The sequence below is a fragment of the Ovis aries genome, chromosome 7 (genome assembly GCF_016772045.2).
Source record: "Ovis aries strain OAR_USU_Benz2616 breed Rambouillet chromosome 7, ARS-UI_Ramb_v3.0, whole genome shotgun sequence".
NCBI classification, from domain to species: domain Eukaryota; kingdom Metazoa; phylum Chordata; class Mammalia; order Artiodactyla; family Bovidae; genus Ovis; species Ovis aries.
In genome coordinates, this window is record NC_056060.1 from 19,355,811 (window position 1) to 19,371,784 (window position 15,974).

Sequence of the window (15,974 nt, forward strand, 5' to 3'; positions counted from 1 at the left end):
AATCTGAAGCTCAAGTGTTCTGGGATAGAGATACATGTTTTGGAGTCAACACAAAGGTGATGATTAAAACCATGAAATTGGATGAGATCACTCTGCAGTGAGCTGAGGATGGAACCCTGGAAAAAACAGTTTGAAGGGCTGTACTGAAGAGAAAATGAGTCCATAGAGGGAGATAGAGAGGAAGTGAGACAGGTGAGCTCAGGGATGGGCTGGGGGGAAAAGGGAGAATGTTTATGTCCAGTTGGTTGAAAGAGCTCATTTGGTATTACTCATCTGGGATAACAAGTCCATTGGTGCCAGTAGAGGTGGTCATTTCTCAAACATCCATTCTCTGCCCTGATGCTTCACGAGTTCCTGTGGCCTGTAGAAAACCTGTAGCTTTACTTTCTTGGACTCATCAGGGTATTCCACAGTCTAGCTGCAGCAGGAGAATAATTCCTCTTGCCATAATCTCATTGGACTTTTGGAGCAGCTGTTAAGTAGGGAGGATTTCCTGTACTTTTAGATGAGGAAGCTGAGGCTTTTGGAGGTGGAGTGACTTGCTGAAGGACACACAGTGAGGTAATGGCAGGAATGGAGCAGAATTCGAATCCAGAATTCCTCACTTAGGCCTGTAATTGTTCCCCTGTATCACTTGCCCTTGCAGGATGTCTGCTGCATCCTCTCCCCCCATGAAAAACAGAACTTGACTCGATTTGTTCTAGTTTTCTTTTCAAATTTCAAAAATTTCCTTGGCTGTCAAGTTTGTTTAAGGCATATTGCTGTTGTTTTGCCAAGTAATAACTATAGCAAATATTTTCAAAAGGGTAGGGGCATTAGTTACCTTCCAGGACATTAAAGGACAAGTAAGCTATATTTCTTCTCTCTCCAGCTCCGTGTGTACGTTCTTAAAGGGTGATGAACTGGAATGTACTTGTGGAGTTGGAGAGAGGAGAATTACAGCCCTACTTTTAGAGATAGGCCTGAGTTCAAATCCCACTGCTTGGCAAAGTGTGGACATATTTTGGGTTGTGATTTAAGAAAAATTTATTGTAATGTGAGTCATTTATCAGAAATTGAACATGATTCAATATCAGATATTAAGCAGTAACTAATTTTTTTTTTCCCAAGTATGATAATGGTATTGTGGGTAGAGTTTATAAGAGAGAGATCTTATCCTTTGGAAATACATACTGAGGGACTTCCCTGGTGGCTCAGTGGTAAAGCATGCGCCTGCCAATGCAGGAGACATGGGTTCAAGTCCTGGTCTGGGAAGATCCCACATGCCAAGAAGCAACTAAGCCCGTGCACCACAGCTAGTGAGCCTGTGCTCTGCATCCTGGGGACCACAACTACTGAAGCCATGCATGCCTGTGCGCCCTAGAGCCCGTGCTCCATAACAGGAGAAGCCACCATAATGAGTAGGCTGTGCAACAAAGAGTAGCCCTCACTCGCCACAACTAGAGGAAAAGCACGTGCAATAGTGAAGACCCAGCACAGCCAAAAATAAATATATAAATAATAAAAAATAAAAAAATACATACTGAAATATTTGTGGATAAAATGTTATATTATCTGGTATTTGCTCACAGAAGTAGTGGGATGGATATGGGGGTATGGATTGGATGGTTGTTGGAGCAAGACAGTGAGTACATGGTGATTCTCTACATATATATATATGTTGAAATTCTTTTTGTTTTTCCCTCTTAACAATAGTCCCTTCTTAGCAATCTGAGACCATTTCTTTTTTTTTTTTTTTTTAACATTTATTATTTTATTTTGACTGCACTGCATCTTTGCTGCTGTGCTCAGGCTTTCTCTAGTTGCAGTGAGCAGGGGCTACTCTTCATTGTGTGTGCAGGCTTCTCCCTGTGATGGCTTCTTGTTGCAGAGCACAGGCTGTAGACGGGTGGGCTCAGTAGTCGTGGCTGTAGACGGGTGGGCTACTCTTCATTGTGTGTGCAGGCTTCTCCCTGTGATGGCTTCTTGTTGCAGAGCACAGGCTGTAGACGGGTGGGCTCAGTTGTCGAAGGCTCTAGAGTGCAGGCTCCGTAGTCGTGGCTCGGGAGGCTCTCGAGTGCAGGCTCCGTAGTCGTGGCTCGGGAGGCTCTAGAGTGCAGGCTCAGTAGTCGTGGCGCGTGGGCTTAGTTGTTCCACAGCATGTGGAATTTTCCTGGACCAGGGTTTGAATCAGTGTCCTCTGCATTGTCAGGCTGATTCTTAGCCACTGGACCACTGGGGAAATCCTTTTCTTTTTATAAGCTTTATTGAAATATAATTCAAATACCATGCAATTCACCTATTAAAAGTAGATGATTCATTGTTTTTTAATATATTTACAGAGTTGTGCAATGGTCATCACAATCTTACTTTATTTTTATTGGAGTATAGTTGCTTTACAGTGTTGTTATTTTCTGATGTACAGCAAAGTGAATCAGCCATTCAAATTCTTCCTTGAATTTCCTTCCCATTTATGTCACCAGATAGCATTGAGTAGAGTTCCCTGTGCTGTACAGGAGGTCCTCATCAGCTATCTGTTTTTTATAGTAGTGTATATATGTCACTCCCAATCTCCCAGTTCATCCCTGCCCCTCCCCTCCTTGGTATCCATACGTTTGTTTGGTATGTCTGTGTCTCTGTTTCTGCTTTGCAGATAAGCTCATCTGTGTCATCTTTCTAGATTTCACATTTAAGTGATATTATACAGTATATATATTTTTCTCTTTCTGACTTGCTTTACTCTGAATGACTGTCTTTAGGTATATCCAAGTCTCTGCAGGTCGTACATTTTCAGTTTTTAAGGCTGAGCAATATTATACTGTATATATGACCGTGTCTTCTTTATCCATTTCTCTGTTGATGGACATTTAGGTTGCTTCCATGTTCTTGAAATTCTTTAAGATTTAGAACTAAGAAAAAAAAAACATCCCTGTGCTGATGCTTTCTGTATTAAGCAAACTGCTTAACTTCTCTGAGCTTCGATTTCCTTATCCCTAAAGTCATAATTGTTATACTTATGTTTCAGATTTGCTGGGAAAATTAAAGTAATATATATGAAAAACATCTGGCATAGGATCACTGATTGCTATTTTGTTGTTATTTTAGGCAACTTTGAAAACATTAAACAGTTGTCTCTGAGCCCTTGAAGGTTCATACTTCTTCAGAGAGGGACACTCCTGGGTCTGCATGTGCTTCTGCACTTCCTCACTACTAACAAGATGGTCCTTACTGTTTCCCAAGAGCAGTTTCTTCACCCTTGCCTTTTCCTTTCTTTAAAGCTGCGTTAAATAAAAATGATTTAATATAAGGGAGTTGTAGAGATTCTATAGAACACAAGATCAGGAAATACAGATTGATCTTGCAGTGAACTAGAACTGGAAAGCTGTCAGCAACCAAGTTAGCTTCTCTGCATTTCTGCTGTTTTTTTCTTTCTGTAGATCAGAGGTTGGCCTTTTTTTGGGGGGGGCAGTAAAGGTCAGGTTAGTATATATTTTAAGCTTTGTGGCTTTATATGGTCTTTGTTGCAATTACTTAACTGAAGTTCTATGAAAGAACCATAGAGGATACATAACAAGTGGTTGTGGCTGTGTTCTGTACAACTTTATTTACAGAAAGGGGCAGAGGGTGGATTTGTCCCATGGGTCGTAGTTTGCTGACCTGTGCTGCAGACTTCTGTAGATAAGCCTCAATTACATATCCAATTATGTATCTGTAATTGGAACCAGTCTTCAGAAGCCTGCAGCACAGGACCATGCAGGAAACCTGGATTTGATCCTTGGGTAGGGAAGTTCCCCTGGAGAAGGGAACGGCTACTACTCTAGTATTATTGCCTGGAAAATCCCCTGAAGAGAGGAGCCTGGTGCGCTACTGTCTGTGGGGTCACAAAGAGTCATATATGACTGAGCGACTAACACTTTGATTTTTCACATATCTGTATTCCATTGTAGTAGCCTCCAGATGGCACTGTCAGCCTCCAAGTTCATACCACCTAGTGAGTGAATTCCTAGATTCCTGTGAAAAGAAGTCTGACACCCACACCCACACTCCTCCTTAGAGCTGGAGAAGGGACTGTGGTAGTTTCTTCTGAGAAGAGGGCACAAAGGGTTTGTTCCATGAGCAGCTCTAAGAAAAAAAAAGGTACAGGAATGGGCTGGGTATGCACCCAAAGGTACTACATAGGCCCAGGAAGATCACCGGTTTATTCTGCTTTTATCTCTTATAATCTGAAGAAGATTCAAGTAAAAAACTAACCATAGTGCATATTTTCAAGCTTAAACTTTGTCAAGCAGCAATAATCTCTAGCTGCCTGTTCACACTCTAATAATTACTGTGGAATTTACACTTCTTTTCTTTTCTTTTGTGCGTAGGAAATCTGTCATAACCTAGGAGTTTGCTACATTTATCTGAAACAGTTTGACAAGGTAATCTGTAGAAATGGTGGTGGTGGTGGGTGAGCAGTTGGGGATTTCACTGAGGGTATACTTTTTATACAGGTCCCATGGATCATTTTATATTATTCCTACTGCTTGCAGAGACTGTTAGAAGTAAAAAATGAAAGTTTCATATACATTTACCCCCATTTTTATTCTCATTTGTCACTATTCGTCTGTTTTTTTTTCCCCTGCTTTTAACAAGAAAGTGACAAATTCTAGAAACAGAGGAAATGGCAATCTCATCCCTTTCTTCCTATCTTATTTTCCACACCTTAGTTTAATTTTCCAGAATAGAAACACAAATGTCCAATAAAATTTAAATATAAAAAAGTGGATCTATAAGTCTTAAAAGTGTAATTATGGCCAAGTGAGCTATCTTACATTTCAGTTTTCAGGTCATTGGAAATGAATTTTTAATCTTAAGTAGTTTGACGTGAGAGTTTTTAAGGTTATTTTCCACGTGAGATTTTTATATTTCATTGTGATTAGGCTGTGGTGCCCAAGACTCTTACGATCAGATAAAACTGTTGAGCTTATTCTGGTACTCAGATAAAGGGAAACAATGTATATATCTTAACTGAGAGGTAGACCAAATTATTGAGAACTCTAAAAGTTAATGAAAGTGGGGTTGGTTGGTTTCCTTCATAATTCTCCCACTTAGTGACTGAAGTTTTATTTTCTTTTCTTCAGTGCTGACAGGACTGAGAACCTGAATTAGTTGATACTAATTTGATAATGTTTAATATGTACAATTAACAATTAATGTTAATTTGTAAACTGAAGCAATCTAATCAATCCCTCGGGACTCTTAAAAAAAACAACTGTACATCAGCAGTTGAGGTGTGAGAGTAACTTTTGCTCTTCTGAGACATATAAAAACAAATAATACCTATATCTGTGCAAATAAAATATGCATACTTAGTTGATTAGGTTTTCTGGGCAGATGGCTCTTCAGTGTTATGTACTTGGTTAGGAGCTTTTTCTCTTCAGAGAAATTTTAAGCAAGTACATATCTGCTGCTGCTGCTAAGTCGCTTCAGTCGTGTCTGACTCTGTGCGACCCCATAGACAGCAGCCCACCGGGCTCCCCAGTCCCTGGGATTCTCCAGGTAAGAATACTGGAGTGGGTTGCCATTTCCTTTTCCAATGCATGAAAGTGAAAAGTGAAAGTGAAGTCGCTCAGTCCTGTCTGACTCCTAGCGACTCCATGGACTGCAGCCTACCAGGCTTCTCCATCCATGGGATTTTCCAGGCAAGAGTACTGGAGTGGGGTGCCACTGCCTTCTCCTAAGTACATATCTATTCATGGGATTATTCTGAGCCAAGAGAGAGCTGGATTTGGTTTTTGGTCAGACCTGAACTGAGGAGAAGGAGAATTATATTTAGATTTTACTGTAAAGCTAACAGGCTAAGAAAATACAGTAGCTGGCATTTATATAAATACTTGTTGAATCAGTGAAGGACTAAACAGCGTTTATCATCATCTGCAAGATAAGCTCTAACAGAGCTAGGAGTTTTCTGTTAGCTTTGGTATACTAGTACCTAGAGCAATAGGCACTCAATATCTACTGAATGAATAAATGAACATTCATTCATTTATCCAATTATTGGTGAGGAAAATGAGGTCCCCCCTGGAGAAGGGTGTGCAGTTGTTCAGCGGTGCAACTGAGGTCAAGTTTGGGGTAGTATTCTCTATGTACCATGATATCCCTCTTGACATATAGAATATGAGTCATGGGAATGGATATCAAAAAGCAGAAAACACTCAAAAAGGTTAAACCTCTTGTACAAGCCCCCCAAGTGGCACTAGAGGCAGACATTTCATGTTTCCAGCTGTCCTATGAGAGCACAGTTTGGGTATGTTTTAGTTTTTTGGGTGGTGGGACATTTGCTGAAATGTGATGTTCCTACTTGAGTACAGCAGGAGCTCTTTCTTTACATTAGCCGTACAGAGTCATTGTCCTTTCCTGGTGGTGATTTGGTTCTCTTTACTCTGTCAATCTTGTTAGGCACAAGACCAGTTGCACAATGCCCTACATCTTAACAGACATGATCTGACGTACATAATGCTGGGCAAGATCTTCTTGCTGAAGGGAGACTTGGACAAGGCCATTGAAATCTACAAGAAAGCAGTGGAGTAAGTGTGTTGGTTCCTTTAGAGCAACGAGAAAGTAAACAAAAATGGGAGCAGACGTGATCTCCTATGCCTGAGAGAGGACACGTGTGACTGGTTACACAGTGTGAGTTCTGTGAGTTAGAGTGAATGTTAAGCTAAAGTTTAGAGCTCCCAGTGCCTTAAATAAGGACAACTTAGGTTTCTTTCTCACCTGTCGGTGTGGCCGGTCCTGCGCAGCTCTCTGCTCCACAAGGTCAGTCAGGGATCCAGGTTCCTCCTATGTTAAGCGATCATTCCATAGGTGGTTGCCTAATCCCTGTTGATAATGGAACTGACTGGCATTCCCAGTGTGGTATTCTGTTTCTCTTTTTTAGGGAATCTTATCTTTTCTGTCTAGATCTTGTCTGGTTTAAGTAGGATAGCTATAACAAAATGCCTTTGTCTCATTTGTTTGGTCACTTGATAGAATGCATCATCTGTGGTTCAAGGCCACAGAGTCTATTATTCCTGATAACAAGACTTTGGACTAAATTTAGATTTCTGTTGTTAATTACTGTTGTCTTCTACCGTGATAGTAACTTTTCTAGTTACATTAGTCACAACAACGCTCCTTCTGGAATTTTTTTCATATTTTATATCCAAAAAGACATAAAAAATCCTTTGTTTTGTTAGGCTGCAAGAAAGACTTGTCATCAAGAAGCTATGTTTACAGGGACAAGTAGGTAGGAGCCCACGTAGCCATATGTTGAATCTTTGTGGTGCTGAGTGGAAGCCTCGACCCTTGACCCCTGCATTCAAGAAACTGGCTCTTTGAGCTTAGCTCACATTAATTACATTAGCTCACACATTCTTCCTGTGTCTGGCTAAGGACTTATGTCACTGAAATCCTCAAATGAGACTTTGGAGGACAGCTGAGCATTTGGAGCCTTACTGAGATGATAGAAACCATTGCTTATGGCCCACAGCTTCAGAGAGAGTAGTCTGTTTTGGTGGGGGGAAGGATGCCACTAGAATCATGGAAATTATCTACTTGGTTAGGGAGAGGAAAGTGATCAGAATGGGAATTTATGGCAGAAAGTGAAGAGCAAATACTTGGTTGAACTGAGTAAGCTCTGTCTGGCCAGCTCAGGCTTCACCAGGCAGGGGCTTTGTCCCTGTGACTCTGGTCTCCCCATAGGTAACCTGCACCCTACCTCATTTCTTAGAAGCAGGAGATGTTCTTCACCTTTTGCCGTTTTCACTGTTGAAACTGTCTAATGATCCTGTAGTCAGATCATCTCAGCTCAGTGTTGCTTTTGTTTTGTGACAAAGACAGATGCCGGTGAGGGACTGGAAAGGGAGATAGTCTTTTACTTAAGCCAGTGTTTACTCCACAAAGCCAAGGGCCAATTCTTTGCTAGAGGTGGTATGTGTCTTTCTTCTTTAGTTTGGCTGTTTAGTGTGACTTTTTGTTTAATGTGGAGAGCAGAGCATCAGGGGCCTTGGGACCCTAAATCACCCAGGAAATAATTATGTTGGCTGGCATAGTGAGTGCAGTGAGAACAACAGAAAATCTCACAGGAGGGAAGCAGCTAAAGTCGTGTGTGTTCTAGACTGACGTGGTTTATAGAGCATTATTCTTGAACTCTGTTAGTGTAATTAAGACATGAGCACAAAATAGTCCATAGGTTCTGAGGAATTTGGCTGTAAGAAAAGGTCCTGAGGAAGGAGTCTAGGTTCTAAGTCCCATTTCTGTCTTGTTGAGCAGTCCTCCCTATAGCCGGGTTGACGTACTCTTGAAGGAAATTCCCAAATCCTTTGAGAGTTCTTACGGGAGCGGGCAGTGCGATTACTGCGCGTGTCAGTATCACTCATACACATAGTGTTTCCCTCTGAGCGTCTCCTATGTCGCAGGTTCTCACCGGAAAATACGGAACTTCTTACAACTTTAGGATTACTCTACCTACAGGTAAGAGGGCTTTGCTTATCTATGCACTGATGTTAGAAATGCTTTTGGGGACTTCCCTGGTGGTCTGGTGATTAGGATTCCATGCTTTTACTGCAGGGGACACAGGTTCAGTCCCTGGTCAGGGAACTAAGATCCTGCAAGCCACACAGCCAAAAAAGAAAAAGACACTTTTGTGTGTTGTGGTTTTCCTGCATTTTTACTTGAACACAATTTACTAAAGGTCATAAGAAGCACATAAACTTTACTCTGCACTTGATACCCTTTGACTGCTAAAGGAATGAACTTAATTTTCAGCATGCAAATCAGAAGCAAATACACCTGTTTGAGCCTAGTTCTTACCCAACCAAAGAAAGAACATGTATGAAAAACAACTTGTGGTCAGGGAGACTGGCATTTTGTGGTGGTATTAGGGCTTTGGGGCAAAGGCCGTTTCTATTGTTCCTTCTTCCCAGCCAGGTTAGGGTTAGAGAAGGCAAAGCATTGTCTAGAATAAAAATCCTGCCTCCAGCTCTGCCTCTGTGGTTCCTTGTTTCATTTTTCTCTAAGGAGCTTAGCCCTGGGCCTTCCTGGGCTTTGGCTTGGGAGGTTGGCCCCAGGGGAGAGAAGGCTCACCAGCCTGTTTCCTGCCAAGAGTCCTTAGTGTGTGGCAGCACCAGTGTGCCAGAGATGGTTCCTGGCAGATAGCTACTTTGACCTTATTAGGGGACAAATCAATGACGTAGGAGGGAAAAGAAATGTGGGGCCCTTAGTTTTCTTTTTTAAAAATTTGATATCTGTGGCTTTTGTCAGAAGAACCCAGAAAAGTCAGGGTGTATCTGTTGAGGGTATGGTTGGCCAGACTCCCTAACGCCATCTCCCCTGATGTAATTCTCTGGTTTGCTTTTTCCCAAGCTCGGTATTTACCAGAAGGCATTTGAACATCTTGGAAACACACTGACTTACGACCCTACCAACTACAAGGTATTGCTGGCTGTCAAGCCTCAGAGCCTTCGCACACAGGTGGTCCCACTGCTCCTAGAGGTGATCTGGCCCTAGAATGTACTTCAAATACCCAAGAAAGTACTTTTTTCTTAGAAAAGTATTAAGTAAATGTGGCTCTTATTTGAAAATATTGCAAATTGTCAGGGCTCTGCTGCTCATCTTCTAAAGAGCGCATTTGTCATAATGGGCCTGTAACTCACACAGACAGCAGAACTGCAGTGGTGGTGAAGCTGTATGTGGTACTTAGGAAATAGCAGCGCCTCCACATGCTGAAATGACCTTCAGATTCCTGAGGAACCTGAGACTACAACTCTTGTCCAGTTATGACTTTGGGGATGAGAAGATCATCATGTGGATGAGTCACTGAGGGAGCTGCAGCAGAACAGGCTTGTTGTTACGGGTGCAGACCCAGTCCTTTCTTGGAAGTCCTATTAGCCTGACTGAGAGACATGGAGAGCTGGACTGAGGAAGTCTAAAGCTGACTCACCATCTGCCCTGTGGCAGAAGGAGCTGCATTTTTAGAGGCCAGTGACAGGTGCACTTGAGTCGTCTAAAGCACTGGGTGTCTACCAAGCAGGGGCTGCAGGGTTAAAGGTGGTTTTTACTTAAAGGGCCCTGATATTCTAAGGTAGTGACTTCCTGGCTACAAGTAGGAAACAAAAGAGCGAGGTAAAGTCAGAGACTTTTCTTTATTATGGCAAAGGGCCACAGTGTGGGGCATGAGAGTGTTCCTCTTGAGTGTTTGTCCCAGCAGCTGTGGATGGATAGGTCCCTGGAAGATGCTTTTCCGTCCCACCAGTATTGACGGGCCTACTGAGTATCTAGACTCAGGAAGGCTGCTTCACTCCAACGGCCTTTTGGGAATGACTACATCATGAACTTCCCATGTTTTCAGGCCATCTTGGCAGCAGGCAGCATGATGCAGACCCACGGGGACTTTGATGTTGCCCTCACCAAATACAAAGTTGTAGCGTGTGCTGTTACAGAAAGCCCTCCACTCTGGAATAACATCGGAATGTGCTTCTTTGGCAAGAAGAAATATGTGGCAGTGAGTGTCTCCTCCTCTTCCTGGTTTGCGTTCATAGTTACTGGGTCTGCTGAGCTCGCCCCAGCCCCTCACCAAGCGCCCCCTCCCTCCTCCAGGCCATCAGCTGCCTGAAACGAGCCAACTACCTGGCGCCTTTAGATTGGAAGATTCTCTATAATTTGGGCCTTGTCCACTTGACTATGCAGCAGTATGCATCCGCTTTCCATTTCCTCAGCGCAGCCATCAACTTCCAGCCGAAGATGGGGGAGCTGTACATGCTCTTGGCTGGTAAGAGACATTTATGTAGAGCAGCCCTTTGCAGTCTGTAGTGAGGGAAAATGGAATTAGAATCATGGCAGGCCAGTAGTTAAATATCCCACAGAAGCCATTCCCTTGCAGATCCCATAGGTATCTGGATGACTGTCCTAGAGTCTGAAGAAATATGAAACAGAAAGATGACAAAGCACCTGGCTGCTTCTCACTTAGGGGAATTTCACTCAGATTAAACAAGGTTCATATGTAGTCCATCTTTTAACAGTGGTATTCCCTTGGCTTGACAGTTCATATATGGAGTCTAACCATGTTCTTAGTTATCCAGTGTTAAGATAGTAGGCTTTAGGTATCATCAGGTGTTAAGATCCTGCCTCTAGTACTTACTATTAGCTGTATCTCATAGGGTTGATGAGAGGATTACATGATTAGATAATCAGTGAATGTTAACTTGGTTTTGCTGTCATTATATAATTAGTCTTTTATTGTTAGTGTAATACAAAAGTACTGACTATTCTTTCTGGGGGATATTTCTCCTTATACTAAATTTACTACATGTTTAAGAGCAGTTTCCATGTTCTCACTGACAGTCTTTAGGTGTTTTTTTTTTTCTGGTCATTACTGTGGGGTTCTATATAAGTAAATCGAGTGGTGGTTATTTGGGGTCTGTCTGAATACAAAGATAGCCCAGTCATAAAGGGATACAGGATTGTAAGCAAATTACTGTACTGTAGGGCATAAGCAGCAATTCTGTAACAGAGTAGAGATGGTCTTCACACTGAGTTTTAAAAGATGAACTGCAATTCAGTGGCACAGAATGGCTGAGAAGCCCCCGAGGAAAGGCGTACAGCTGTGAAAGTGCAGGCTGCACCCAGCAGGCAGTGGCGGTCGTGTGGCGGAGCGAGCATAGTGGGAGGTAGGTCAGGAGAGGTGCTCTGGGGTCCGCCTGGAGGGCTGGGAGGGCAGCACAGGGGCCATACTCGAGCTGAGAGGGTCTGCTTCCCAGCTGTATTCCTGGATCTCCTCTAGTGTCTGGGGGAAGTAGATGCATGGTTGTGGGGCAAGTGGAGTGGGCAGGGCTTCCAGGCAGCTCTGTTATTGTCTGGTTTATAGATCAAGCTTCCAGAAAATACTGATTAAAAAAGGGAGAGTGTTCTGTTGCTAAAACAGTGAGGATTCTTGAGTAGGACAGTGACGCGGTCAGATCTGTTAGGGAGATCCTGGCAGCACTGTGGCAAGTAGATGGAGGCAGGTGGGACAGTGTCCCCAGGGAACAAAATGGAAAGCCTGACACGACTAAAGCCAGGGCAGTGTCACCAAAGACACTAAAAAAAAGGCATTCGTGGAACCTGGTAATGGATTAACTGGAGAGGGGACTGTAGATGACACTAGGAATCCAAGCTGAGTGGCTGAGCAGAAGGTGGTGCTAGGAGTTGAGAGGGTGCAGTAAGAGTGGGGCTGAATGAACTGCAGTCTGGAAACATTTCCTGTGTTTTCATGCTTGGCTCTTCAGCCATAGCATCCACTCTCTCTGTTGCAGTGGCTCTGACCAATCTGGAGGATACAGAGAATGCCAAGAGAGCCTATGAAGAAGCAGTCCGCCTTGATAAGTAAGCTGCCCTGCTGAGGATGGTGTCAGGGGGCTAGACTCTCCAAAGCCATGAGGTGGCGCCAGGGCCCCGGTGTTGCCCGAGTCAGCCCAGGTGCCTTTGTGCACAGCAGGTCTGTGTGTGGAAGGACGTGGCTCCTGAGCACAAGGGCTCAGCAGGACCTGGCGCTGGCTCTGAGAGACCTTGCTGTTGAACTAGTTCTGTTTCTGCATAATGATAAGGATCTATTCTAAATGACCATTTGTTGCAAAGCCCCGCTCCATGGAGTCCCTGTCTGTCTGTGCAGGTGTAACCCTTTAGTAAACCTGAACTATGCTGTGCTGCTGTATAACCAGGGCGAGAAGAGGGACGCCCTGGCCCAGTATCAGGAGATGGAGAAGAAAGTCAACCTACTCAAGTATAGTAGCTCTCTGGAATTTGATCCGGAGGTAAGTCTTAAATCCAGGAGTCATTAAGCAAGCTGTCAGGAGACTTCTGAATCAAGCCCAAATAATCCAGATATAATGTATGTTTACGCCTGTTTTGGCTTTGATGTTCCTAGCAGCATGAATTCTTAAATTAAGGACAGCTTGAGAAAAAACTTTTCTTAAAAGAAAATAGTAAGAGGAAATTCATGCTTACTGAGTTGTATCTATTATTGGTAATACAACTCATTTGAGTTGAGATCTGTGTCTCTTTGTAGCTTCCTCCCACTTCTCCTCACATAGAAAAGGCAGGAATTTAGTCCATTAATGCACCAAACTTAAATTGTTGGGTTTTTAGAGCCTTTAAAGAATTTCCATGCCATCCACTCAAGACAGTGTGTTCTCTGCTGTTTAAGAACCATTTCTTTGCAATCAGTACTTCCTCCCTCAAACGGTAGCAGACACTATGTCAGCTAACCTTGCCTGCTTCGGATGAGGCTTGTCTCTGCTTGTCATACCTGTGACTTTTTTTTGCTTCCTTTCCACATGGACACAAGATGGTGGAGGTAGCCCAGAAGCTGGGAGCTGCTCTACAGGTCGGGGAGGCACTGGTCTGGACTAAACCAGTTAAAGATCCCAAATCAAAGCAGCAGACTGCTTCAACCAGTAAAGCTGCCTGTTTCCAGCAGCCTCTGGGCTCTAATCAAGCCCTAGGACAGGCAATGTCTTCAGCAGCCGCATACAGGAAGCTCTCCTCAGGTAGGAAGCTACACACAGCTCTGGAGACCCATGGGAACAACCACGTGTGCCTACAAAGAGATTATAGCTTTGAGTGAGGCTTGCGCTTTTCAGACTCATAACACGTCCAGCGTAGTGCTGCCTAGAAGGGGGAAAAAGCCCAAGGGTATCCAAATTGTCACTTATTTTCTTAAGGCTATTTGTGTAAAAGTTCCCAGCTATTGGCAGGCTTAGTTGGATGGTCAAGACACTGGGTGTTCATGATATGCAGGTTTAGAAATACATTATGGTACCCTTTGTTATGGAGTCTCAGTTTAATTTTCACTGCCTTATCACAAGTCAGCATGGCAGAGGTAATGAATGATTTCTTTTATAAGGTCACTAAAGGCACACCTGACTTACTTTATCCAGTTATGGTCTTCCTTCACAGCTGCACAGAGAGGCCACAGTCCTACTAGTCCCAGAAAATAAGCTTCAAGAAGAGAAATCGTAACTGTAACTGCTTTTTGATTTCTTCTGGAACCAGGGCACTTGAGAATTCAAACAGTTTGTTTTGTTACTAGGTGCTGGAGGAACATCCCAGCTCACAAAGCCACCATCCCTTCCTCTGGAGCCAGAGCCCACTGTGGAAGCACAACCTACGGAGGCATCAGCACAAACCAGGGAAAAGTAGGTGTAGGATGACCCCGGAGCTGGGCTTGCTTTGGCGAGGACCCACCAGATTAGGAAAGGTCCCATGACACAGGCAGCATGGCGGCCGGCACGTACGAGAACGTGTTATGATGATCACCAGGAGCTGGAAGCCTTCACACCCCCTGGCTGCCCCATGAGCTACGAAAGGACTTAACCTCCTGCTGCCTGAGCCCTTTGTGGAAGAACAGTCTGGGACAGACCTCTGCCGTCATGATAAGAGTCTTGGCTAGCTGAGGTGATTCTTGGGCTGTGTGGTAGGTATATTGGCCACCAAGGCAACCACAAATCTTGAATAATCCAGTTCTAATAGTAGAAATTTATAAGATGAAAAAAAAGCTTTTAAAATTGTGGCCCAGTCTATTGAGTACCTCAGCTGCACTTGCCCAGAAGAATCCAGAAAAAGTCCCTATAGCTTGTTCCAGAGTGAGGTCAGAGTGCAGAGCCAGATCATGTCAGTATGAAAAGAGAGAAAGGGCTGGTCTGGTATCAGCACCAAGGATTGGGGGAAAAAAAAGGAGGAGCTTCTTAAATGAGGAGGTTTTAGACATTCAGTGATACCACTGACCAGATGCTAGTAATACATTATCTATATATCCTTTTCAGAATAAAGATTATGTATCATCCCTTTGGGAAAAGTTGTTACTAATGTGTAAGGGATCACAATAAAATGTTTCTGGAAGAACCTTGTATCTGCCCAGTCTTGGGGCTTCTGGATTTCTAGTTTCTCTCTCTGTTAAGAAAGGAGCTATTCTGAATTCTAGTATGGTTGTTACTCATGTCATCACAGTTAGAAAGATGAGGCTACATGCACAGATATAGACATGGTTTTAGATGGCTCAGATTAGAGGCGAGAACGAACTAGCAATGGGAAAAGTGCCCTTCTTACTGATTAATGTTAGTGCAAAACAAAGTAGAAGTCTGGAGTGTATGATTACAATGATTATTTTGTTCTTAAGGAAAAAAATCACCATTGTCTGATAGTAGAGTGGCTCACAATGGACCAGTCCTCCCGCAGACAACAAATAGTAACCAGTAGGTGAAGTTTAATTTTTAAAAAATACCTAACTGTTCCAAATAAAAATTATTATATATGAGGCTTAATATATATAAAGATTTTTATATAAAAATTTTTATATTTTACATGAGATGATACAAAAGTAATTCTAAATAGTTTGTAAAAAGTTAACACTGTATATATTACAATCCTTAGAGCAGCCATTTGAAAGAAGCATAGCTCAAAAGACAGTAGAGAAGGGGGAAAAAGAACAAAGAGAAAACAAATAGCAAACTGTCAATCCAGTCATATCAATAAAATGTAACTAGACTTAAAAATGTAACTGGGCTAAACAGTTAAAAAGCAGGGAATGATAAAAAAAACCTCATACTATATTAATGTCAGATAAAGTAGAGTTCAAAGTAGAGTTCAAAGTCAGAGGTGTTACTAGAAATAGGGGCATTTCATAATGATAAAAAGTCAGTTCAGTAGAAAAACAATCATAAACATGTATGTACCTAATGTTACTTCACAATACATTAAGTAAAAAGTGACAATTAAATCCATATACTTGCATGTTAGCAATTTTTCTTTTAGCATTTAATAGACAAGAAGTGTAAAAGAACATATTGGCCAGCTTGACCTAATTAAACACTATAAGCAGTAACTGTAGAAAGTACATTCTTTGCAAGTACACACAGTACGTTAAGCAAGACAGACCAAATGCTGGGCCGTAAAATAAGTCTCAAGTCAATAGATTGCAATTTACAGAATATGTTCTC

The 15,974-nt window shown here is 42.7% G+C and overlaps 1 protein-coding gene across 5 annotated transcripts in view; it reads left to right on the forward strand.

Annotated features, from left to right (window-relative positions):
* The window catches only part of BBS4 (Bardet-Biedl syndrome 4), a 46,661-nt gene extending 31,781 nt beyond the window's left edge, over positions 1-14,880 (forward strand). For 3 of the 5 annotated variants that reach the window (XM_042252139.2, XM_004010285.6, XM_060418915.1), the window contains 10 exons: positions 4,347-4,400; positions 6,421-6,548; positions 8,421-8,475; positions 9,367-9,435; positions 10,352-10,504; positions 10,600-10,771; positions 12,294-12,363; positions 12,650-12,791; positions 13,325-13,526; positions 14,069-14,880. In XM_042252139.2, the coding sequence (XP_042108073.1) occupies positions 4,347-4,400; positions 6,421-6,548; positions 8,421-8,475; positions 9,367-9,435; positions 10,352-10,504; positions 10,600-10,771; positions 12,294-12,363; positions 12,650-12,791; positions 13,325-13,526; positions 14,069-14,178 (1,155 nt within the window). In that variant the 3' untranslated portion in view covers positions 14,179-14,880. The remainder of the gene's footprint in view (positions 1-4,346; positions 4,401-6,420; positions 6,549-8,420; positions 8,476-9,366; positions 9,436-10,351; positions 10,505-10,599; positions 10,772-12,293; positions 12,364-12,649; positions 12,792-13,324; positions 13,527-14,068) is intronic. The other 2 variants (XM_060418917.1, XM_060418916.1) reach the window with 1 other exon arrangement.
* Positions 14,881-15,974: the final 1,094 nt, after the last annotated feature.